The sequence below is a fragment of the Somniosus microcephalus genome, chromosome 20 (genome assembly GCF_052327205.1).
Source record: "Somniosus microcephalus isolate GS21.2 chromosome 20, FLI_Smic_1.0, whole genome shotgun sequence".
In the NCBI taxonomy this organism is placed as follows: Eukaryota; Metazoa; Chordata; class Chondrichthyes; order Squaliformes; family Somniosidae; genus Somniosus; species Somniosus microcephalus.
Window position 1 is genome coordinate 43,853,074 of NC_141006.1, and position 27,279 is coordinate 43,880,352.

General features: G+C 43.1%; 1 protein-coding gene across 3 annotated transcripts in view; it reads right to left on the reverse strand.

Moving 5' to 3' along the window:
* Positions 1 to 22,900, reverse strand: part of eloa (elongin A) — a 79,562-nt gene extending 56,662 nt beyond the window's left edge. For 2 of the 3 annotated variants that reach the window (XM_085962548.1, XM_085962546.1), the window contains exon 1: positions 22,784 to 22,900. In XM_085962548.1, coding sequence (XP_085818674.1) covers positions 22,784 to 22,858 — 75 coding nt within the window. In that variant the 5' untranslated portion in view covers positions 22,859 to 22,900. The remainder of the gene's footprint in view (positions 1 to 22,783) is intronic. The other variant, XM_085962547.1, reaches the window with a different exon arrangement.
* Positions 22,901 to 27,279: the final 4,379 nt, after the last annotated feature.

The window sequence follows — 27,279 nt, forward strand, 5'->3', positions numbered from 1 at the left end:
GATGACCGTGAACCAGCCGACGACCTAGAACCAGCTGGCGATCTGTAGTAACGAGAGCTTATAGACAGATTGTCACCTTCTTCAGTTTCATCTAACTGTTTAAGGTCTTCTACTCGCCGAGTAGTGTTTTCGGTATTACCTCACATCAACATAGCAGAAAGTAAGTGTGGTGTACAAGGTGAAGACTTAAGCTGGCTCTGTCGTGATGGCCTACTCTGCGCATTGCTGCTCCACGTGGAGGATCCCCTCTCTTCACAGCTAGCCGTAATGCTGTCTTTTCACTGTACTGGTCTCGCTAGATGTGCTATCTAGTTATCCAGCCAGCTAAACACTCATTCAAATAATTCCTCCGAGAAGCAGGTTGCTGTTTTGAAGCTTTACTTGAACAAATTTGTGAAACTGTAAACAAAGACAAAGTATGCTTTGTACATAGAACTGAGTATTATACATTAGATGTTACACAAGATATAAACATGTTTATGACAACAGAATAGACTAATTGTATAACTAAATAGCACTGAAGCTAAACCTCGGTAACTAACAGCTAATAACTTCTTATGGACAAAGTATTGTCAAAATACTACACTGACAAGGTTGTTATCATGTTACTAAACAAGGATACTCACAGACATTGCGTCTTGCCTAGCGTATAAGAAGGGGTGCAATAGGATTGAGAATCCCTCATGTGGCTTTCTTCATAACTCAGCAGAAACACTCTCTGGAATACTACTTCCGGGTCAAACAGGAAGGTGGTCAAATAACATACTGCTATACAATAACTACCACTAGAGGGTGCTATCTGCATGTAATAAGTCCAGAACACTGCTCATTAACGATTCTTCAATCTGATTGGTTAAGGAGCTACACGGTTGCTTGCCCTGTTCACAGAAGTCCCAGATGCCCTGTAGGGGGTGCTACGTTTTTAGCTCTCTAATTTACAAGATCCAGAGCAAAATCCCATAGAAAGTCTATGGGCATGGGAAGACATTAGGCAGGCAGGGAGTAGAAGGCAGCTGGGATTGGGTTCAAAGACAGCATGCATAGTCAGGAGGTAGTAGGCCAGGGTGGAAATGGTGCCAAGAGCCACAAGAGTTGGCCCAGAGGGAGAGAACTCTGAAACAGGTAAAGTGTGGCTAAAAAATTCCAAGGACTAAAGAATGGGATGAGAGGCTATGGGTCTGACTCAGTGAGGCAGCAAGCACCAGAGAGGTTGGGGAGCAGGCCGATGATCGAGGAACAGAGTTAATAGTATAAGGGAGAAAGAAGGAGCAACAGACATTGGATACTGTTGTGTATGTACCTTTAAGAGAAGAACTGATTCTATACTGCAGTACCAGCAGTGACCACCCCTGTATAAAAAGCCATAGCAGGCTTCTGCATTTCAGTCTTAAGTTACCCTCTGTTCAGTAAATACCTGTTATTATTGTTCTCTGTGTATTATTTATACTCGGACACTACATTGGCGACGAACAGGTTCGAACTCACCTGCAGTACTGCATCACCTCACGGGGATCTTTCCCTGAGAAGAAGCTTCTTGGAGGTCGAAGTCAGAACAATGGGCGTCGACCACGGGCAACCGCCCAAGGATTCATCGGAGTTCGGAGAGTTGCAGGAGAGGCTGTGGAGAGCTGGGCTTGGCTCCCCAGTCAAGGTGTTCCAGCAAATCGTGCTGGTAGCAGGTAGTGCGCTGATCCTTCCGGACTGCGGCGGGCTCAAGCTCAATCGAGCGGCTCTGCAAAGGGGCCGTGCAACGTCGTCGGGAGGAGAGAGAGAGAGAGAGAGAGAGAGAGAGAGAGAGAGAGAGAGAGAGGCGCACAGGGTGCGGTCGGTACTCAAGAACCGGGCAGCGTAGTGAGAATGAAACAAGGGGAAGGAAAAGTGAGACGCGCCGAAGCCGCGGGTCGCCGCCATTACCCTGCAGAACACTAGGAGCAGCATGGCAGCAAGGGGAAGAAGGAAAAGCGCGGGAGGCGCCATTTTATTCCATTGGGGAAGAAGGAAAAGCGTGGGAGGTGCCATTTTAATCCATTGGTGAAGAAGAAAAAGCACGGGAGGCGCCATTTTAAATCACCCAAGATGCCGAAAAGTGGCAGTATCACTGCTTTCGACAACGAGGTAGAAGACTGGACCATGTATGTGGAAAGAATTGAAGTGTACTGCAAGGCAAATGAGGTGGCCGATGGAAAGAAGGCGTCGGTATTATTAAATTTGATGGGCGCGAGAACGTACGGCCTATTGTGGAATTTAATTACCCCAGCTAAACCAATGGAGAAAAGTTTTGAAGAGATTGTTAATATCTTACAGGAACACCTAAACCTTACACCGCTGCTGATAGCAGAAAGATTCAAGTTCCATAAAAGAAACCAGCACAAAGATGAGAGCAATGCTGACTATCTTACGGAACTACGCAAGTTATCAAAGCACTGCCAGTTCGGAGCAAGACTGGCAGACACCTTACGGGATAAGTTTGTCTGCGGGCTCCAGAGTGAAGGAACCCAGAAACAACTACTTTCGGAAAAGGACCCGACGCTAGAACAGGCTTTCAGCGTGGCAGTATCCTACGAAGCAGCAGCACGGGGAGCTGCGGAAATACAACAGAAACCACAAGAATACAGCGCTAACGAAATGGCGTATGGAGCAGAAAAGTGCTATCGCTGCGGCAGAACAACCCATGATCAGAAGGACTGCTGGTTTAAGGACAAAGTATGCAGGCAATGTGGGACACATAGCAAGAGTCTGCAGGTCGGGAAAGAAAACCAACACTACAAGAACTACTAAGGAAAAGTACAAGAAAGTAAAGAAATTGACAGACAGTAGTTCGGAAGGTCAGGAGAGTGATAAGGACTCCGGGAGCAGGAGACTAAGTTGTCTAAAGTTACATAACGTGATCGCAAAGGAGGATCACCGAACCATTTGGGTCACCCTCATGATAGCAGGGTCCCAAGTAAAGATGGAATTGGACACAGGATCAGCCCTAACTGTCATGAATCGATGAGACTATGAGCGGCTATTCTCACACATACCCTTGAAGGACACGTCCATTGTATTGAAGACATACACGGGGCAAAAAGTCTACCCCAGAGGAAAAATAAGGGTGCCAGTTGAATACAACGGCAAGGAAACACAGAAACTGTATCTATATATACACACTACCAGATGGAGGACCACCATTATTGGGACGTGAATGGATCCGAAAAATACAATTGGATTGGCATTCCATTCAGGCGCTAACTGTGACTGATAAAAAGGATGATGACGTCACACCTGGACGTCTGTCAAAAATTCTAACTGACGCGAAAGAGGTGTTCCAACAAGGACTTGGGACTCTAAAAGGAGTAACGGCAACGATAAAAATCGAAGATAACGCAAACCCAAAATTTTTTAAGGCCAGACCGGTACCTTACGCGATCCACCCAGCCGTTGAAGCAGAGCTGGAGAGTCTGGAGCGTTCGGGTGTGCTGTCCAAGGTGGACTGGAGCGAGGGGGCCACACCCATCGTTCCTGTAATGAAGAAATCATTGAGCAGCACGCCTGGGGAACCGAAGGTCCGCATCTGTGGGGACTTCAAGGTGATTGTGAACCCAGTCCTGCACACAGTACAATATCCACTTCCACGGATAGAAGATATTTTCGCCTCACTATCTGGAGGGAAACGCTTTACAAAGATTGATCTGGCCCAAGCGTATCTACAAATGGAGGTGGAAGAAGCATCTAGGAAATACCTCACGATAAACACACAAAGGCCTTTACCAGTACAAATCGACTGGTATTCGGGGTAGCATCAGCCCCGGCTATTTGGCAGAGGGCGATGGAACAAGTCCTGCAAGGGATCCCGGGGACCCAGTGTTATTTGGATGACATCCTGGTTACAGGCGAAAATGACAGTGAACACCTTGCCAACCTGGAGCAGGTGCTCACGAGATTACAGGAATATGGGCTACGAGCCAACCGCCCCAAATGCGAGTTCTTCAGGAGACAAATCTCGTATTGTGGCCACATGATTGATGAGGAAAGGTTGCATAAGTCGCCGGACAAGATTGAGGCTGTAGTCAAGGCTCCAGCACCGGAAAATGTGTCGCAACGGAGGTCGTTCCTCGGGTTGATGAACTACTACCATAAGTTCTTGCCGAATTCATCTACAATTCTGCACCCACTGAACGCCCTACTGCAAACTGGAGTAACATGGAAATGGAGTGATGAGTGTAAGCGTGCCTTTCAGAAATGTAAATGCCTAATCACTTCAAAAGAAGTATTGGCCCACTACAATCCAACACTACCGATTCGGTTAGCATGTGATGCGTCTCCCTACGGCATCGGAGCGGTGCTGTCACACAAATTCCCTGACGGTTCAGAGAGGCCAATAGCCTTTGCGTCGCGCTCGTTAACCTCAACCGAGCGTAACTACGCCCAGATTGACAGGGAGGCCCTCAGCCTGGTGTGGGGGGTGAAGAAGTTCAATCACTATCTGCACGGGCAGAAATTCACCCTACTGACTGATCATCAGCCTCTGGTCTCCACTTTTAACCCAAAGGAGGGCGTTCCGGTGATGACGGCGCAACGGCTGCAAAGATGGTCACTTTTTCTAGGGGCACATCAGTACGACAGAGTACAAGGGTACGAAACAGCATGGAAATGCTGATGGGCTGTCGCGCCTACGGTAGAGGAAGCACCTGCAGTGGACCCTGTTGAGTTTGTAACAGGTAGACATTCGACTATGATCGCATGGAATCTCTCAAGTATAGAGAAGGAAACCCAAAATGACCCAACACTCTCTCGGGTCTATGATTTGACGGTGAAGGGATGGCCAGCACACGGCGACTCACTGTTGCCAGCATTCTCGCCAAGGAGAGAACAGCTGTCAGTGTGCCGGGGGACCTTGATGTGTGGATCCCGAGTGGTAATTCCACCCAAGTTGAGAGATAGAGTGCTCAATGAGCTTCATGAGGGTCATCTGGGAGGGGTAAAAATGAAGAGCCTAGCCAGGGCGTTTGTGTGGTGGCCGGGAATCGATAAAGAAATCGAGGATATGACCAAGAGATGCACAGGATGCCAGAAGGTCCAAAACGCTCCACCACAGGCCCCGCTACATCCATGGGAGTGGCCCTCATCTCCATGGCAACGGGTACACATTGAGTCCATTTGGACCAGCAAAATCAATGTTCCTAATCGCTGTGGACGCCCATTCGAAATGGCCAGAGGTCATCAAAATGTCCTCCACCACCACGGAGAAAACTATTGCAGTCCTATGGACCAGCTTCGCCAGGAATGGCTTGCCAGAACAGATTTGCTCCGACAATGGGCCACAGTTTGTGTCAGAGGATTTCCGGAGGTTTCTGAGGAATAATGGAGTGAAGCATTACACATCTGCCCCATATCATCCAGCCACAAATGGATTGGCTGAGAGGTTTGTTCAGACCTTTAAAAAGGCAATAAAGGCAATGCATAATGACGACATACCACTACAACACAAGGTGGATAATTTCTTGTTTGCTTACCGGAATGCGACATATGCAGTCACCAACCAAGCTCCAGCCATAATGTTCTTCAACCGAAGGCTAAGATGTCGCCTGGATTTGCTCAAACCAAACATAAGACGAGATGTTGAGGATAAGCAATTCCAGCACATAAATGAGAAGCCAACCAGGAGCTTCAAGGTAGGGCAACCAGTCTTGGCCCGCGACTACCGAACAGAAAAATGGCAGCCAGGAACGATATGCACACAGCAGGGACCACTAATGTACACAGTGGACGCTGGAGAGAGCATCGTGAGACGCCATGCTGACCAGATTCTGGAGTCACAGGAACAAGCCAAACCCATACCACGAGCAGGTGCACCTGGTAATCAACCCGAAGTACAGATTGCGTCTACCTCAGAAGCAGTGGTATTGAAAGCTGATGAACCAACCAATGACAATGAGCCAGAATCAACTCCGCCGCAAGAACAGGATACTCGAGAAAGGCGCTATCCAGTCAGGATCAGGAAGCCTCCTCAAAGACTGAACTTATAAATGATTATTTCAGTTGATGTATATAGTACAGAGAAAATTGTAATTGTAATTAGTTATTATTTAGTTGTTAAATGAATGTTATGTACTGTTTATCTAAAAAGGGGAGGAATTGTTGTGTATGTACCTTTAAGGGAATAACTGATTTTATACTGCAGTACCGGCAGTGACCACCCCTGTATAAAAAACCATAGCAGGCTTCTGTATTTCAGTCTTAAGTTACCCTCTGTTCAGTAAATACCTGTTATTATTGTTCTCCTGCAGTCAGTGTATTATTTATACTCGGACACTACAGATAGTAATTTTTTTTTTTTTTTTTTTTTATAAAAAGCTGCCTGCGGGTTTAAGAGTAAATGAAAGTTAGGTGCAGAACAAAAGGGAAATTAATTTAAGTGAAAAAGAAAGCATAACCATGGAAAAACAAAATGGCCAGAAGACAAAGAGACTCACACCACAGCACCACCAGTGGTGGGAAGAATGAAAGGCAAGAAAATGGTCATTTTAATAGGCATTACAACGTTACTCATTAATATAACCAAACATTACATCAAGCATTACCAAGTGTTACAAGTCATGACCAAATTGTGACAACAGGAAGCAATAGTGTGACAACAGGAAGTGCACGCTATCACGAGATAATAAAAAGCTTTCCTACAGATTTTATTTTCACATCCTCCTCTCCCCACCAACCCCCCAGTGCTGACTCATGCGGGGATATAGCGCCACAGAAGCCAGCTTATGTGTTGGGCACAGTTCAATGGGTGCCAACTATTCCCTTGTATTATGTCCAAGTGGTCATTCTTGGTGCGAGAAACTAGGCAAGGAGTATTCTCTCCTTAGCTCAGCAGCACTAAAATGAATAGAAGCATCCCGCTCAGGTCACAGATCCGTTCCCAGGACATTCTCAGTTTGTACTGTTCCTTTCCACACTGGGCAGTGTATTTACTCTCAAAGTAATAGAGGAATTCTCTTATAGATTTCTAAATTAAACTGTTGCATTTTGTACGAAGAGAAAAATGCCATTGCTCACCTCGGAGGATCCCTTCCTCAGGAGAATTAAAACAAAGAACAAAAAAGACTTGCATTTATATAGAGCCTTTCACAACCTCATGATGTCCTGAAGCACTTTACAACCAATAAAGTGTAGTCACGGTCGTAATGTAGGAAACACGCGAGCAATTTGCATACTGAGGTCTCACGAATAACAATGAGCAGATAATCTGCTTTTTGGTGATGGAGGTTGGAGGGATAAATGTTGGCCACAACTCCCCTGCTCTTCTCCGAATAGTTTCATGCTATCTTTTACCTCCCTCAGTACTGCACTGATGTGTCAGCCTGGATTACATGCTCAAGTCTCGAGTGGGACTTGAACCCACATCCTTCTGACTCAAGAGGAGAGTGTGCTAGCACTGAGCCAAGGCCGACACAATCATAAATACAACGCTTTGACCTGTCCAGGCCGGCTGGTTAAGTCCAAACTCTGACAGCTGTTTGTGTGTCTTGCTGCAGGTTAGACAGCATGCTGCCACAAAAAGAGATAGTGTAGAAAGTACAAGAGAACAGAAGCACAACTGCTCTGGTACCATATATGGCAAGCTGCCGATGTTCTTGCAGAGAACTTTGGAATGGCTGAACTTGCACTGACATCAACCTCCATCTATGGGAATCCCACGCTCAGTAGTTACTGATGCCAGCTATAAACGGCCACTCGGACATGGTGCAGTTGCCTAAATGGCAAAAATAGCATCCACCTGACACTCTTATCATCTTAAGGGTGACAAACCGGCAGAATTCACCCATCCCCCCTCCCAGATACAGTCGGGGGGTTTTTAAAATGAAGTTTCAACAAGAAACAGATGAGTCAACTAGCACATTACATTACAGTACTGATACATCCAGATGTCCCAACAGCAGCACACAGTTACTGAATTGAACACATACCCAATTCCAAACATTATCCAATCTTGCTACAGGATTCAAGTGTACAAAATCGCTTCCTATTCATTCCCTTTACTAAAAAGTTGCAGCATCAAATACAAATAAGTACAAGTGAATAGTCCTGGAATTCAAAATAAATAACACAATACAACAAATGCTGCATGTTCTATACCACAAATTAAATATTTTTTCAGGACCTAGAACAATTTGCATTTATATAGCACCCTTTAATGTAGAAAAACCATCTCCATGCTTAGGTCAAGAAATAACTATGCCTCGAGGGTCAATATCATGTTGAACCTTGAAATATTAAAAATGGTAATAATCGTAAATCAAATTTTTATTCTGTATCCTATATATTTACAGAAGTGGTTCTCGGTGATTAGAACGTGGAACTCGCTAGAACAGAAAGTGGTTAAGGCAAATAACTTAAGATGCTTTCAAAAGGAAACTGGACGAGTACATGAGAGAAAAGGGAATAGAAAGATATGCTGAAAGGTTAAGATGAGGTAAATGGAATGGGAGGAGACTGGTGTGGAGTATAAACACCAGCAGAGACTAGTTGGGCCGAATGGCCTGTTTCTGTGCTGTAGATTCCATATAATTCTATGTAAACTTTTGTTCATATGACATTGCCGTTGATACTTATAACATCGTGATAACGTTTTGCTGCTGCCCTGCTCTACATAGACCTAGTCACTATTCTCCATATAGCTCTGATCAAAGAATATATCCCAGGAAATTCTTCTTGGATACCACAGTCAATCCATTGCCCAATTTCAGTCAAAAAGGAATGTGATTTTATTTATTTGTATTCGCCGCACCAATTCTTTGACTACATTTTCAACCACCATACAACATCCTGCCAGGCAGGCAGACAAACATGGTTAATCCTATCTTGTGGGAGAGGTCTCTGCTCAACACCACCTACTGACAGGTCAGTCAGGATTAGGAACATCACGTGAGGAACGTCAAGGACACAAATCCTCTCCCTGGCGCAGCATACGAATGGGCTGAGCAATTTCAACTGTAGAATTCTAATTTTAAACACAGATTAGCAGCATCTTCCACTTTTTTTTTTTTTTTAATTCGTTTATGGGATGTAGGCGTCGCTGGCAAGGCCAGCATTTATTGCCCATCCCCAATTGCCCTCGAAAAGGTGGTGGTGAGCCACCTTCTTGAACCGCTGCAGTCCGTGTGGCGAAGGTACTCCCACAGAGCTGTTAGTGAGGGAGTTCCAGGATTTTGACCCAGCGACGATGAAGGATCGGCGATATATTTCTAAGTCAGGATGGTGTGTGACTTGGGGAACTTGGAGGTGGTGGTGTTCCCATGTGCCTGCTGCCCTTGTCCTTCTAGGTGGAAGAGGTCGCGGGTTTGGGAGGTGCTGCCGAAGAAGCCTTAGCGAGTTGCTGCAGTGCATCTTGTAGATGGTACACACTGCAGCCACAGTACGCCGGTGGTGAAGGGAGTGAATGTTTAAGGTGGTAGATGGGGTGCCAAACAAGTGGGCTGCTTTGTCCTGGCTGGGTCAAGCTTCTTGAGTGTTGTTGGAGCTGCACTCATCCAGGCAAGTGGAGAGTATTCCATCACACTCCTTACTTGTGCCTTGTAGATGGTAGAAAGGCTTTGGGGAGTCAGGAGGTGAGACACTCGCCACAGAATATCTAACCTCGGACCTGCTCTTGTTGCCACAGTATTTATGTGGCTTGTCCAGTTACATTTCTGGTCAATGGTGACCCCCAGGATGTTGATGGTGGGGGATTCGGCGATGATAATGCCACTGAATGTCAAGGAGCGGTGGTTGGACTCTCGCTTGTTGGAGATAGTCATTGCCTGGCACTTCCTTGGCGCGAATGTTACCATCCACTTATCAGCCCAAGCCTGAACATCGTCTAGGTCTTGTTGCATGCGGGCATGGACTGCTTCATTATCTGAGGAGTTGTGAATGGCGCTGAACACTGTGCAGTCATCAGCAAACATCCCCATTTCTAACCTTATGTTGGAGGGAAGATCATTGATGAAGCAGCTGAAGATGGTTGGGCCTAGGACACTGCCCCGAGGAACTCCTGCAGCGATATCCTGGGGCTGTGATGATTGACCTTCAAATCACCACAACCATCTTCCTTTGTGCCAGGTATGACTCCATCTCCACCCCCACGATTCCCATTCTAGCATGCATGTAGTCCTGTTTTATAGTTTCCCCAGGTTGGCATCTCATTTTTAGGTACACCTGGTGCTGCTCCTGGCATGCTCTTCTACACTCCTTATTGAACCAGGGTTGGTTCCCTGGCTTGATGGTAATGGTAGAGTGAGGGATATGCCGGGCCATGAGGTTACAGATGGTGGTGGAATACAATTCTGCTGCTGCTGATGGACTCCTAGGTGCCCAGTTTTGAGCTGCTAGATCTGTTCTGAATCTATCCCATTTAGCACGGTGGTAGTGCCACACAACATGATGGAGGGTGTCCTCAGTGGGAAAACAGGACTTCGTCTCCACAATGACTGTGCGGTGGTCACTGCTACTAATACTGTCATGGACAGATACATCTGCGACAGGTAGATTGGCGAGGACGAGGTCAAGTAGGTTTTTCCCCTCGTGTTGGTTCTCTCACCACCTGTCGCAGGCCCAGCCTGGGAGCTATGTCCTTCAGGACTCGGCCAGCTCAGTCAGTAGTGGCGCTACCGAGCCACTCTTGGTGATGGACATTGAAGTCACCCACCCAGAGTACATTCTGTGCCCTTGCTACTCTCAGTGCTTCTTCCAAGTGGTGTTCAACATAGCGGAGTACTGATCCATCAGCTGAGGGAGGGCGGTAGGTGGTAATCAGCAGGAGGTTTCCTTGCCCAAGCTTGACCTGAAGCCATGAGACTTCATGGGGTCCGGAGTCAATGTTGAGGACTCCCAGGGCCACTCCTTCCCGACTGTATACTACTGTGCCGCCATCCCTGGTGGGTCTGTCCTGCCGGTGGGACAGGACATACCCAGGGATGGTGATGCAGGAGTTTGGGACATTGGCTGAAAGGTATGATTCTGTGAGTATGACTATGTCAGGCTGTTGCTTGACTAGTCTGTGGGACAGCTCTCCCAATTTTGGCACAAGTCCCCAGATGTTGGCGAGGAGGACTTTGCAGGGTTGACTGGGCTGGGTGTGCCGTTGCCGTGTCCGTAGTCAGTGCCGCGGTCGATGCCGGGTGGTCCGTCTGGTTTCATTCTTATTATTTTGTTTCGTAGCGGTTTGTTACAACTGAGTGGCTTGCTAGGCCAGTTCAGAAGGCAGTTAAGAGGCAACCACATTGCTGTGGGTCTGGAGTCACATAGGCCAGACCAGGTAAGGACGGCAGATTTCCTGCCGTCGTCTTCTTACAACAACAAAAAAGTGGTGGTATGACTTTGTTTTATTTCAAATTAGCTTAAATAAGCTACAAAGTTGCAAACTTCATTTTGCAAAATATATTTCTCAAAATAGTTATGCACCCATTTTAAAAGTCTGTAGGAGAATCACTCAATGGAAATTTGTGTCCTGTTTAGGGGTGTATCACTTGTGTGTGTGTGTTTTTCAAAGTGGTAGCAACTCGGACCTAAAATGGATTCCAGCAGTTGATTGGAAACTGAAAAGCCTGTTCTGTGACACTTGATTCACAGCTAGAGAATACATTTTGTTCTACGGAATCCACTACTTGCATCCCTCCGTCATGGAGCAGACAAAAAAAAAAAAAATTTGCAGTCGTCGCGCTTGCGAATGCTCCTGACCTTTGTTGTTGCTGTTCCTGGCGCAAGTATCTGTATACTGAACGGTCACCTGAGGGTGCAGCACTACAAATGAGAGCGAGAGAGAGAAGAATTTGTTGCTCACGAGTAGCTTCACGTCAGCAAGCCATTCCCTTGGGGTGATGGGAATCGCAGCCTCTTCCACAATTCACATACTAATCCTGTGTCCACAGGCTGGGGAAGACCACACTGACATTTTGCAGCAGAAAAGACTTGACCTGGGTTTATGGACAATGCTTCAGGATTAATAGTTCAGTAAATGTGGAGGGAATAGTTTTTTTTTTTTTTAAATCATGAAGTAAGTGTTCACCTTTATCGAGGCAGCGCCATAATAAATATATTGTTGAGGGAAAAAAGGCAGGCTGTTACTCAGGATGTCTGGCTGTTTCAAGCCATTAGCCACATTGGTTACGAAGGTGTGAAGACGGTTAACAGTTTGGTAGCCTGATTTCTTCTGCACGTATTTCAAAGGAAAAATATCCTTACAAAATACAGTAATCTTCAGTGCTTTTCAGTTTCTGTTCATCATGCCATTGCAGGCAGAGGGGATAGAGCACTGTAAGCAGTGTTTATGTACCAGAGACTGTGCTGACAGAACTACCAACTCTTAAACATTTGTCACAACGGATAGTGTAAATTGCTGATTGTGCTGTACAGTACCTTGCCTATGTTTTTGCGAGTCATTTTGTTAAATCAATCTGTGCCTGTACAGTGTGTTTACATGCTATTTTCCATCATCTGAATTCAGAGGATGGATGTATTGAGCAGCCTGTGCGTTCTCCAATAAACAATTTACCACATTAAGGGTTCACTGTCAGACCTGGGTCACATTAAGTCAGCGTGATAGAGAATAAAAGACACAGGTTTCGACTTGTAAATGAGGTGGTCTACTTATGCAAACTGTTGTTAGCAAGCCAGTCACATGGGAAAAAAGGGAGTTGGGAAAAGCCTGATCTGTTATAGGGATCCCCATACCGGAAGTAGATTTTCCAGACACGCTGCGGTGGAAAGATTTTTCAGAATCTCCAATAAAATATACATGCCCAGCACTGTTCATCAACGGCTGAGTTACTCTCGTGTGCTGTTGAAAGGTAGCAGTATAAATTTACAGATTTACTGCACATTGTTTAGACAGCACATGGCTTCTTATCATTATTCACTGGCTACTCAAGAAAGCTTTTTATATTCAAAGAATAGTGTATCGGTTGAAACCAGTTTCCTAATGCTAAAACAAAACACATCCTCATCCCACTCGAGTCAAGGGATTATTAATATAGATGACCAGTCACAACCATGTTAGTAGTTTGTGATCATTCATGTTCTGTCTACACAGCAAATCATGAACAGAACGGTCCCCGCTGTGGTCTATGGGGCAGTTTGCTTCTGTACATTAGGTGTGAAAGTTCGAAAGGCTGTTCACAGCAAGATATGGACATCAAAGAAATTCACCTCGAACGCCACAACCCACTCGTCAATAGGGCTTGGAGAGCAGACAGGAAGCGTGCACAAAAATGACAGAAGGCAGCCAAAAGGGAGCAATCGAAACGGCAACAGGTCAATACACACATCATGTCACAACCAGAGATGGCAGCTCTTTTATAGAGCTCCCGCACCCCCCCCCCCCCCAACCCAAGCTGCAGGAGGGATACAAAGGCGATAGCAAATGTGCAGCGTAGAATAATGGGATGTTCCCAGGATCAGGAGTCACAGTTATGAAGAGAGACTTGAGAATTAGAACTTTTCTCACGAGAACTGAAAAGGTTAAGGGGTGACCTGATAAAAGGTCTTCAAGGCCATGAAGGGTTATGATAAGGTAAATTAGAGATAGATTGTTTCCACTGGTCAGTAAGAACTGCAACAAGAGAGCACAAATTTAAGATAACCACAAAAAGAATTGAAGGTGAAAAGAAAATATTTACACAGAAATGTGTAATTTTCCACCGCCAACCATTGTTGAAGCAGATTGGCAGAGCATCAGACTCAACTGCAATAAGCCACAGTCTAATAGCCTGCTGACATTCAATTCTGGAGCACAAACATGGAGAGTGATCACTTGAGCACGAGTCAATGCCTTCAGAATGGGGTGGGGTGGAGAAAAAAAAACTGACTGCAAAACTGTTAAAACAGTCAGAACTTGTGATTCGATCCACTTTGGTTAAAGTTTTGAGAACGTAAAACCCAACTTAATTATTAACAAGAGATTAAATATTGACAGCATAGGATATCCTGGTAACTAGTGCAGCACCATAATGGGCGACTCAAGTTCAGAAGCCAGTAACAACCAAAATTTACACCCCAGATTCTCCAGAACATACCCGCTAGACTCAGCCTGAACAATTGGAGATGTTCTAATAAGCCCCAGTTTTTATTTCCCCCACCCCATTCTGAAGGCATTGACTCGTGCTCAAGTGATCACTCTCCATGTTTGCGCTCAGGCATTGAATGTGGGTTATTACAGTGGAGTGGACTGACTAAAGAACAGTGCTCTCAGAACCTACACACCCTCTCAGCAGAGCATGGAAGTGTGGTTACAACTTGGCTTGGTTTCAACAAGGAGTGAACGTTGTAAAGGATTGGAAAAGGAGAAATTTGGCAAAAGAGAAAACAAAAAGATCTCCAACTCGGCAACCTCTGGCATCAGTAAACCAAGTCCATGAAAAAGGAATTAAGTTCATAACTGCTATTCCCTTTACACCAAATATCTGATCACAGCTGGATTGTCGTGGGAGGAACCTACCCACAGGGAAACAACCGACCCACGGGGAAACAAGTGCAAGAAAATACCAGCAGGCAATTCCATTCAGATTGCCCTCCAATCATAATCAGTCACTGTGCCTGGGACCTGCCGATCAAGAACAAGCTTATAAAATAATACATTACAATTTTTTTTTTTTTTAATTGAATAAAATAACCCCTGGAGAACATGTAAAGGCAAATAAGGCAGGCGCCTAATGCAAGATAGGCAGAGACTACCTAAACTCATTTCACAGAGGGCCCTTACAGCAAGCATAGAAGATTTCTATCCCATCAGCCTGGGTGAAGTCAAAATTAGATCACAAACATGGGGAGCACAATGGTAACCTATTGCTTCAACCAATGACTCTTCCCCCTCTCGTCCATAAAAGCAGAAGTTTTCTATTGCTACATTGTGCAGGCTTACAGTTCCTGAAAATTAACAGCAGCTCCTCATAGTCTGACTATCGAAGGCCTTGAATGTAAAACACTTGATCATGCTACCGAGTTGATAAAGCAAAGAACTATTTTTTTTTGACCATGTGCAAGTAATTAAAACATTTTCAAAATACTATTAGGCTCTAAAGGAATACAAACAAATCAATTACAGGTTGGAGCAGATGAGACAGCTATTGAGAATACGACAGTATCCCTTGCTGAATAAACAGGAACTCTGTACACAGTCAGATAAACATTGTGCTTTAAGAATGAAAGATAAAGCACAGCTATGGCCATCGTATTAAACAGGACCTGTATACTAAATGTATCACACATCACAGAATGAACAGCCTGGCGGGATTGCGCCTGCTCCTCACAAGAGTGTTAGAATTACTTAGGTCACGAGGCGATATATTTCACTAAAGCAGGATTCTGTAGCTGGGGAAGGCCGAGGGAAAAAGGGGGGGGGGGGGGCGGGGGGGAAAGAAAGGGAGCGAGAAAGGTTCACAGTCTTGTTATCCAGTCACTGCGCAGCTTGTCAGGGTTTGTAAAGAAGCCTCAGCATGAATCATCTCACCCTTGTGGCTGAAGCAAGCTCCCGGGCATCAGCTAGCCCCTTGTGAAAGATAGAGATGGAAGGAGGAAATTAAATATTTTACAATTTGAAAACATAAAAAATTCATGAAATGCTTATGAGTTCATACCATGCAACAACAAAAAACCACTGAGGGCACAGTTACCTCAACATAAATGAGTTGCATTTGATATCAAGTGACTAATAAAGATAATTCAGTCTATATCTGGACTGATGAGCATCTGTGATATCTCCGCTTACACAGAAATGCGGTGACTAATATTAATAGGTTTTAAAACCACAAAGAGTTTTGCCTTTTAGAATAGGAAAAATAGTGCTGCCCACAAAAACACGCAGATTTACAATTTTAAAAACTTACTTCTGAATCAATTTTTCCTTGTCCTTCTTTAGCACACACCATTTGAACCGAGATGAAAATTAACTGTTCAAAGCACCACTTATTGCTGCTTGAAGGGAGTCTGACCATCACTGATGAACTCTCAGTGGGAAACTGAATACAAGTAACTATCACCACAATCAAACCCCGGATAATAGAAAATGTCCATAGCATTAATTCCTGTAAGCAGAACAGGAAGAGGGACACAAAATGGATACTTATTGGTCACCTCAGGTAAGACAGTAAGCTTATCATTGAGACCTCAAATTGATTTCAAAACAAGAGATTACCCAACACATACATTTATGTTCTAATTTTTAAAAGATTTTTTGTTTACAATAATGAGAACGTGGAAGTCAGATTATATTTCCTGCCTCCAGTTGCCAGTAACTTCTCTCCACTAAAGGGGGTCAGACACCCACACCACCAAACAGGAAACACAGCACTGCCAATCAGGACGTCATTGATGGTAGCTTAATTGACAGAACAGATTCTGTTCACGAAAATATTTCTAGCACACAGCAAAAAAAACAGAAAAATTAAAAACACAGCTGCACAAAATTCTGTCAATAAAAATACACACTCCTTTTCACAACAGTACACCTGATGCCATGACAAGCTTAAAAAAGGATCAGCTTTTTAAAAAGCTTTTGCTCCAAAGTCCTCGTGCCCCATTTCCCAACCAAGAGAAAAGCAAGCAGTCAGAGTTCTCCATCTGTAACACTTCACAACTGGCCAAGAGGAAGGACGGGACAACAGCCTCTCTCCCGATAACAAATTACTCTGCCTTCTCTCCAAGTGGATGTAGATAATTCCAAGATGTCTGCAATTATGAACAGATACTTCCACCCATCTAAAATGGTAGAAATACTGACCAACTGCACAGAACTATTTGCCTTGCAGACTGCAGGAGAGGAGCATACAGCTTGATCACTCAGTCCAAAGCTTAAAATAGCTGTTTACTGTTTTCCTGCCGAGTACCCAGGGTTCGCTCCTAGGAAAAACAAGGACTACTAGGCACTGGGTGGAACGGCAGGCCTCGACTTTTATCACTCACTCCTGGTGCTCACATTGCTCGAAATGCAAAACTCTCATCAGAATAAAACACACCGACAAAATTTCCACAACTTATAGATTGCTTTTCCACATGGAGAAGTCTCAAAGCAATTGCTATTTCAAAACAGGAAAGCCTCGGAGGCATTTCAATTTCAAACAGGGAGACATAGTGATAATTTAAAAGGCTTGATAAAGGCAAGCTGGTTGTGAGCACATTGACACATTAGGGTGAGATACAGCGTCATTCTGGTGAATCCCCAGTGTGTGAAGCATAACCTGGGAGAAGGAATTAAGGAGTAAAACTGAGGCACTGGAGGATAAGTCAATCAAGGCTGCTCTCATGCACCTCCTGGCAGCCAAAACAGAGAGTAAGGGTTAAAAGGTAGCTACTCAGACTGGCAAAAGATGCAAAGTGATGTCCCACAAGGATCAGTGCAGAGACCACTGCTGCTCATCATTTACAGAAACGATTTGGACTCGGGAATCGGAAGTACAATTTCAAAATTTGCAGATGACACCAAATTGGGGAGTATAGTTATTACTGAGGAGGACTGCGACAAAATACAAGACGACATTAATAAACTTGCAGAATGGGCTTGTAATTGGCAAATGAACTTCAATATAGATAAGTGTGAGGAGGTGCATTTTTAGGAAGAAGGTAGGACGAATAAGGAGGCCACATACTCCTTGGAAAATGAGAGTCTAAATGGGGTAGAGGAGCAAAGTGGTCGAGGGGTACAGATACACAAATCACTAAAAGTAGCGACATGTGAATAATTCCGTAAGACTAAAAAAGCACCGAGGTTCATTTCTGGAGGAATAGAATTGAGAAACAGAAAAGTTATGTTAATTTTGACTGCACGAGTACTGTGCACAGTTCTGGTCTCCATAATATAAAAAGGTTATAGAGGCACTGGAGAAGGTGCAAAAAAGATTCACAAGAATGATACCAGAACTGAGAGGTTATACCCATCAGGAAAGATTGAACAGGCTGGGGCTCTTGTCTCTAGAAAAGAGACGGTTGAGGGGTGTCCTGATAGAGGTCTTTAAGATTATGAAATGGTTTGATAGGGTAGACGTAGAGAAAAAAGACTTGCATTTATATAGCACCTTTCACGACCTCAGGACATCCCAAAGTGCTTTACAGCCAATTAAATACTTTAAGTGCAGTCACTTATTATGTTGGAAATGTGGCAGCCAATTTGCACTCAGCAAGCGCCTACAAACAGCAATAGGATATTGACCAGATAATCTGTTTTTGTTACGTTGATAGAGGGATAAACATTGGCCAGGACACCAGGGGAGAACTCCCCTGCTCTTCTTCAAAATAGAACCATATGATCTTTTACGTCCATGAGAGCGCAGGCAGGGCCTCGGTTTAACGTCTCAACTGAAAGAGGTTACACTTATATAGGGGAGACCAAATCTAGGAGGCCAAAAATACAAGATAGTCACTAATAAAACCAACAGGGAGTTCAGGAGAAGTGTCTTTACCCAGAGAGTGGTTAGAATGTGGAACTCACTACCACAAGGAGATGTTGAGGTGTATAGAATAGATGCATTTAAGGGGAAGCTAGATAAACACATGAGGGAGAAAAGAATGGAATAGCACGACAGTATAATCTTAGATTTGCTTATGTATTTTTTTTTTTTTTTTAACTCCTTTTCACCCATTTTCTCTCCCTTCCTCTCCTGAAGGCATTGACTGCTTACTGGGTACGGTTCCACAAGCTTTGGTCATCCTACGGTATCTCACCAAATGGCCATTCTTTATGTACACACTGAGAGAGAGCGAGTGGCAACAGGCTATTCAACTGGGGCACATACAGCCAAGCACAATCCTGTTTTCACCGGATGTCCACACATATACCTCCAGGAGATGTCACTGGATGGCAATCAGAGCAGGAGCGTGGCAAGTGTCCCTTGCATAACGTTGGGGTGATGAGGCTGTAATGCCCCAGCCACCACCCTTCAGATCAACAAACTCAAAGTTAGTCCAAAGATGTGCAGGTTAGGTTGATTGGCCATGATAAAAAAAGTTAGGGGGGATTAAATACGTGGGGTTATGGGGATAGGGCTTGGGTGGGATGGTTGTCGGTGTAGGGACCGGGTGCTAGGGTTTGGATGATCAGCCATGATCTCGTTGAATGGCGGAGCAGGCTCGAAGGGCCAAATGGCCTACTCCTGCTCCTATCTTCTATGTTTCTATGTAACCTTGGGATTGAACCTGTATCTTTCCTGGTCTGCCATAGCTAAGCTACTCACTGACTTAACCGGTTGGGCCATCGGGGAAGCATTGCTTAGATCAGTTAGTTTTAATAAAAAGAGCACATGCCTTACCAGTTAACCAGGAAACCAAGATTTTCGCAGATTGTCAACAGGAAATAATAGCACAATCTTGCATTTCAAAAAACATAGTACCTTGCATAGATTATACAAAGTAGGAGTGAAAAACCAATGTGACTGGAGGTCAGAGGACACACATCATCTGAACCCCGACTGTACACAGACTTGTAATTTTCTCCTAGCTATCCAGTTGTCTGTACGCATTGCTTTACAATTAAGTGTTGGAAAAACATAACCAATTTCCCCGAGAAGAAATCCTATTAAAAAACTGGAGTTAATGGAATAATGCAAAGGAATTTTGTGCATGGACCAGGTAGATGTTTGTCTAGACTCCACCTACACAATGTAAAAAGGGAACTGTAATTCTTTAATCAGCAGTCACTGGAACACAACTGCCGAAGGATCCCTTGTGGACGAGTATTCACATGTGGATAACTATTGAGCATTTATATTTAGAAAAGTATCCAATAATTAAAAAAAAGGAACCAAACAATGTTAAAACTCTTGACTGGGTACTTTGTATAGTGCAGAATTGAAAAGCCGATATCACAACCTAGCCAAAATATTTTTCACATTACACAGAATTTATAAATACATTTTTTTTTCTCTCCTCTAGGTCTTGGTATGGCATTCATTACCCCCGAGCTTTTGCAATACCTCTCTGAAATCAAGCATTATTATAAGGGGCAAGACTAGCAACGGGAAGAGATTGCAAAACAAAAAAGAACTCGCATAGATCACTTTATCACATCTACAGGCCGTCCAAAAGCACTTTACAACCTATAGATTAACCGAACCTTACCCCCCCCCCCCCTCAAATGTTGTCACTGTTGTTCTGTAGGGAAACACAAACACCAATTTGCACAGAGCAGGGCTCCATAAACAGCAAATGAATGACTAGATAATCTATTTTTGGTGGCTTTGATTGAAGGAAGAAGGGATACCATGAAAAGCAGAAGAACTCCCTGCGCTTCTTCAAAATAAGAAATGGAAACTTTTACCTGAACAGGCAAACACGTCTTCGTTTAATGGCTCACCAAGCAATGAAGCATTCTCCGTACTCCAGAGATAGTCAAGGATACACACATACGCTAAGGAGAAGGGGTAAGCCATTTAGGACAGAGATGAGGAGGAATTTCTTCACCCAGAGAGTGGTGAACCTGTGGAATTCTCTACCACAGAGGGCAGTGGAGGCCAGTTCATTAAATATATTCAAGAAGGAGTTAGATATATTTCTTAAAGCTAAAGGGATCAAGGGATATGGGGAGAAAGCAGGGACAGGGTACTGAATTTGGATGATTAGCCATGATCTCATTAAATGGCGGAGCAGGCTCGGGGGGGCCAAATGGCCTACTCCTGTTTCTATGTCAGCATGTGCTCAGGTCCTAGATTTGGACTTGAACCCATAATCTTCTGACTCAGAGGCACGAGTACCAAATTAGCCAAGCTGACCCCTCTCCTTCTAGAAAACATTCCGCCTCCACGTCAGGTTAATTAAGGCTACACACCAAGTCTGGGATTCGAACCTACAATGTCCTACAGGAGTACAGTAGCATAGTTTAGGTTACTGGACTAGTAATCCAGACAACACAAGATCAAATCCCACTGTGGTAGTTTGAGGATTTGAATTCAGTTTCAAAAGAAAAAAAATCTGGAAATAAAAAACTGGTATCAGTAAAAAAAAAATGACCATGAAGAGGTCAGATTGTCATTAAAAACCCAAATGGTTCATTTCATTGATGTCATTTAGGGAAGGGAACCTGCTGTCCTTACCTGGTCTGGCCTATATGCGACTCCAGTCCCACACAAATGTGGTTGGACTATTAACGGTCTTCTGAAGTGGCCCAGCAAGCCACTCAGTTGTATCAAACCGCTACAAAGAAGGCGGCCCACCACTACCTTCTCAGAGACAACTAAAAGGTGGGCAATCAATGCCGGCTTTGCAACACCCGCATCCCAAAACTGAATTTTGAAAAATATATATAACTGTTTCATGGAGCAAATACCAGTCTGACTATTCAAAATAACATAGCAGTCAAAATGGTCTCACAAATCAAAGATATATGGAAATGGCAAAGTTACCCCCAGGGCACATAAAATCACAGTTAACTAAGCATCAAATTTTGTATGAAACTGTAATGATTCAAGGCCCTTTACAAATTGCTGGTACTTCTCCAAAATGGCCAGCTGGTTTTAAGCATAGATGCAGACATCTTGGAAATCCTGAAAGTACACTTTGGCTCCAAGTTTTCCAGCTGCCCTGCACAGCAGTGGGGGTCAGGACTGAGCAGAAGCAACAACATGATAGCTATAAAATGTTATGATGTCAATGGCAGATTAAGTTCAGTTTGCATTAAATTAATCCAGGCCCAATTTGATTTTTTTGCCCTATTTTACAGCATCTTCTGGCAAAGTAGGGCTTATACATGCCAACCTATATCGGGTGCAGTCTGCATATGCTGTATTTCAGGTCCGAAAACTATTAGAGCATTAGGTGTCAACCAACAGGCCTGACTTGAATCAAACAGGGCCCTGCAACTTCAAAGGGGATCCAACCATCAGCATTTTCTGACAAATAGAAACCCCTGAAATAAGCAAAGTCCCACCAGAGAATCCAAAATGAAGGCGGCAATGAAAATCCATTGTAACATTTGCAACAACACAGATCTTAAGAACTTAAAAAGGATTCAATACAAACTGAAATCAACAAAATTCAACCAACCAATCAACAAGCTTAAAGAGAAAGTTCCACATCAAAACAAAGTACTATTTATGCATACTACTCCCTTTATCGAATTTTGCATCAAATTTTTTGTCTTATAATACTCCTCTGCAGTGCCTTGGGACATTTTACTACATTAAAGGTGCTATATAAATAAAAGTTGTTGTTGTTTTATGCATAACTGACATTGCTTTTCAAAGCAGCAATGTACAGAAATTACCTGCTCGCATTTTGTACATTTACAGTAACCATTGCCTATCACTTGACAATTATTCATTACCCATCTCTAAAAAAAAATTGAATTAATTCCAGCAAAAAGTCTAGATGGTTCCTGATGGTTTGTAAAAAAACAAATCAAGTATTACATTTAATGTCAAAGTGGTAGCAAAACATTTCTATTCTCTTAAACTCACTGGCTACATTTATTTATTTTTATAATCAATCAGGATTCCTGAGGGGTTCAAAGAATGCAATGTCATCACTTTCCTGCACCACAGAGTGGAGATTCTTTCACACACGTATTATAAATAGAAATCGGATATATAAAAAGATAATAAAACAAGCTCATTAACACTTAGCATAAAAGAGAAACGTCCCAGCCCACGACCCCTGGCCTCTGACCCGCTGGCTCCCGGTGGTTTGATTGAGTATTGATCAATAACTCAATGGATCGATCACTGCTTTCCAAAGTGTTCGTCAAACGCCTTCCCGTGCTGTAGATTTATTGCCCCGTTCCTGGAGATTTAGCCCTACCGCGGATCCCCGAGCTGATCTCGAGGCCCTGGAGCCGGCCATTCTTTACCTTCTTGGGTTCCTGGGTCTCTGACAAACGAGACTGCAGCTTTAAAACCTGCTCCGGCACCCCGTCAGCAGCCATGATCCACCGCTTCTGGCCCAGCAACCACCCGGAAGTGCTTGCGCGCATTCAACCTGGAACTGAATAGGCGCCCGTTGGAGTTAATATACCTTATTCACCATCGCCATCTTGTTTTGACACGTGGATCAGCAACTTCCAGCTTGTGGAAATACTCGGTTAGGACGCTGTCAAGAGTTCACCATGCAGTACCACAAAAAATATACATGTATATAAAATTATAGAATTACTAATTCCCATTAGACTAAATACTGTTGATATTAACACACAATAGTACAGTCGATTGAACGTATTAATTTTATATTAAAACTTGTTTAACAGGAATTGTTCTTATAAATTCGTTCATATTTTTACCATTAATAACTAATATAAAACGTTATATATAGTAAATTGTTATTAAACTATTTTATTTTAAGAAGAATAAGTTATAGAATACAGCTCCGACTGTTATTTGATTTACGGGTCATGGAAAATTATACATTTGACATATATAACAAACTTGCTCAAGGTCATTAGATCAAGGTCTTAGATCGTTGGGATGAAGTCTACCTAAAGGAGAAAAATGTCTTATAAAAACAAAGCTATTAATAGGAATCCTGACATAGGGTTTAATAGGAGGCTCACACATTGACCAACTTGCTTTTAAGAGAACTTGTTCTCAAGGAGATGGATCTTAAGAAGACCAGATGTGAAAATACTTTCTTTTCTCCATACATTTCCCCCAATTTATTCCCTTCTCTCCCATTTCTGTCAGCCGTGGCTCAGTGGGTAGCACTCTTGTCTCTGAGTCAGTGGGTTGTGGATTCAAATCCCACTCCAGAGACTTTTAAGCACAAAAATCTAGGCTGACACTCCAGGGCAGTACTGAGGGAGTGCTGAACTGTTGGAGGTGCTGTCTTTCAGATGAGACATTAAACCAAGCTCTCACAGATGAATATAAAAGATCCCATGGCACTATTGCTAAGAAGAGCAGGGGAATTTTCCCCAATGTCCTGCCCAATATTTATTCCTCAATCAGCATCACTAAAATAGATCATCTGGTCATTATGACATTGCTGTTTGTGGGAGCTTGCTATGTGCAGATTGGCTGCTGTATTTCCTACATTACAACAGTGACTACACTTCAAAAAATACTTCATTGACTATAAAGCACTTTGGGATGTCTGATGGTTGTGAAAGGCACCATATAAATGCAAGTCTTTCTTTCTCTTTATTCTGAAGGTGTTGGCTTCTTCTGGGAGTTGGGTTCCAGGGACACCAATGCCCTGCAGTACCTTGCCCAAATAACCTTTCTCCATGTTTGAGCCTAGGTAGGGAGGCAATTAACTGCACAGCGTCATAGTGTAGCCCAATCCTGTCCCTCATCTGATATCCACACCTGCACACTTCCAGCAGTGGTCAATCGATAGCAATGAGGAGCGGGAATCCTGAATGATCGTCCCTTCTTTAACCCAAGGACATTGATGTCAATTGTAGCACCCCTATTACCACCCAGCTGAAATTAGCCAACTAAGCACAGACTGGGGAAATCAAACCTGGGATCTTACTGGTCTTTGTGGCTCAGCTACCATATGTTTCAACCAAGTGAGCCAATGGTGAGCCACAAAGTAAGTTTATAAACATGTTTGAATAAATGTATTTGTTTTTACATTTTCTTAATGCAGTACATAATGCACAAAGAAAAAAAGGTTCTGAACATTTAAAATTGGTTGCAAAATATTAATGTAGCCAAAACCTGAAACAATCATTTTAAACTGTGATAGAAAGTACATGCACTCAGATAAACTTTCAAAGAAAAAGAGTGCAATGAAGACATAACCTTGGGATAAATATAATTTTATTTTACAGTAGTCAAAATCTGATCTAATTTGATATTAAATGCAACCTTGACTCAGCAGGTAACGTTGTCTCCGGGACTTGAGCAGTTGGTACATTGTCAGAGGACCCATCTTTCTGATGAGATGTTAAACTGAGGCTCTATCCGCCAGTTCCAGTGATTTAGGTGAATGTTAAAAAATCCATGTCACTATTTAAAGAAGAACGGGGAGTTCTCCTGGGGTCCAAGCCAGCATTCTACCCTCAGGCCACACCAACTTGTCCAATAACAGATTAGATGGTCATTCATCTGCTGGCTGTTTTGTAGGATTTTGTGAATAGATTTTTAGTTTTGTTTTCTAGTTCTCACATCAACCATCCTTGTGGTGAGATTGTCAAGTGTGGAGTTATGGGAAGTTTTGTGTTATGAATTTAAACCTACTTGAAGTTGGGTTGACTGAACCCATTTCACTTAGATCCCTTACAGACAGCAGAAAGAGGACAGAGAGAGGGAAAGAATTCAGACAGGATTTTTACTCCTTATCTTCATCCAGGGATCCCTACTGGAAAATATGAATGTTGAGTAAGGATTGATTTTGTTTCTGTTGTAAAAATTGGCTGCTGCATTGGCTACATAGCCAAGGCCTCTCCACTTCAAAGAAATTCATTGCATGATTTGCAATGTTTCTGAGCGACATGATAAGTTGCTATGCAAGTCCTTTTTTTTATATATTCCCTTCAGTTGTTCTTTTCTACACAAACTGTTCAGGAGGTTGCAGTTCAAAGGCTCAAACTCTGGGCCTCTGCTCTTAGCCTACGCTTTTTAACTCTGTGGTTGGTATAGAGGATCCAATACATAAACTATTCTTGACAAAAGTGTAATGGCATAAGTGTCATAATAAATGGTGACAGCCAAGCCAGCATGATCCAGCATGCAGTTGAAGCATGCTAAGATCCTCAATGAACGATTAACAATTGTAAATCTTATTGGATGGTAGTCTTCAGTTGATTGCCAGAAAATAAGTAAAGAGTAAATATAAACACGTAACATAATCATATCCACTGAATATTATGTATACTATTGTGAAAATGACAACAGTTATGATGGCTCCTGTATTTTCAATATTTTTCCAATATCAGTCTCAATAATGTTCATTTGTGAGCCTGGACAGTGGACACAAGGATGGTTGATATGAGAAATAGAAAACAAAACTAAAAATCTATTCACAAAATCCTACAAAACAGCCAGCAGATGAATGACCATCTAATCTGTTATTGGACAAGTTGGCGTGGCTTGAGGGTAGAATGCTGGCTTGGACCCCGGGAGAACTCCCTGTTCTTCTTTAAATAGTGACATGGATTTTTTAACATTCACCTAAATCACTGGAACTGGCGGATAGGGCCTCAGTTTAACATCTCATCTGAAGAATGGGTCCTCTGACAATGTACCAACTGCTCAAGTCCCGGAGACAACGTTACCTGCTGAGTCAAGGTTACATTTAATATCACTTGTTGGCAGGCTAATTGACCATGGAGGGCATTACAACAGAAACAAAATCAATCCTGACTCAACATTCATATTTTCCAGTAGGGATCCCTGGATGGAGAGAAGGAGTAAAAATCCTGTCTGAATTCTTTCCCTCTCTCTGTACCTCTCTCTGCTGTCTGTAAGGGATCTAAGTGAAATGGGTTCAGTCAACAAAACTTCATAATTCATAACACAAAACTTCCCATAACTCCACACTTGACAATCTCACCACAAGGATGGTTGATGTGAGAAATAGAAAACAAAACTAAAAATCTATTCACAAAGAACATGATCCTTTTCTGAAGATGTTGTCAAAGAATATTATTGGGGTATAACAGATGAGCTTTAGTCTTTATATTTTGTGAGTTATGCCTGTCCTGGGAGTGCTCCATGATAATACTGGGCACTAAAGGTGCATAAGTGTTCCATCTACAAGCACGGATATCCCTCAGCTTAATAAGTGTAAAATTCAACAAGATTATAAACAAAAATGCTACCACGCTTCCATATGCATATTGCCTTAATAAAAAAAATTATTTGTTTTTTATTTGAGCATGCAATCAATATACCAAAGGGTTAGCCAAAAGATATCTTTCACTGACATGTCACTTATAACAGAAGTATTGTACCAATGTATGTCAGTGAATGACATCAACTGGTGATATTGACAACTTAGATACTATCCATACTGTTATATAGTTTTGCAGCATCACATCCAGAAGATAATATTCCTTATAAATGTATTTCCTTTTATAAAAGGTATTGCTGTATAAAATTTTTAATTGAAACAACTTTACCACTGTTCCCGTGGCCCAATGAATTTATTTATCCAGTAAGTACCTAATCTGTACAGACAAGGAAGGTCACGGGTTCAATCCACATTCTATGCTGAGTTAGCTGACTTCAGCCACAGCAATTGTAGGAGTGCTGCCATTGACCTTAACAGTCCAGCATTAGTTAAGAAAAATTGGCTACGGTTTCCATTATTAATTATTATCTAGGGAGCCCTGTTAGAAGTGAACTTGTTTGGACAGCAATTGCGGATAGAATAGCACTTATCTACAATCCTCCCAGTTGTTCA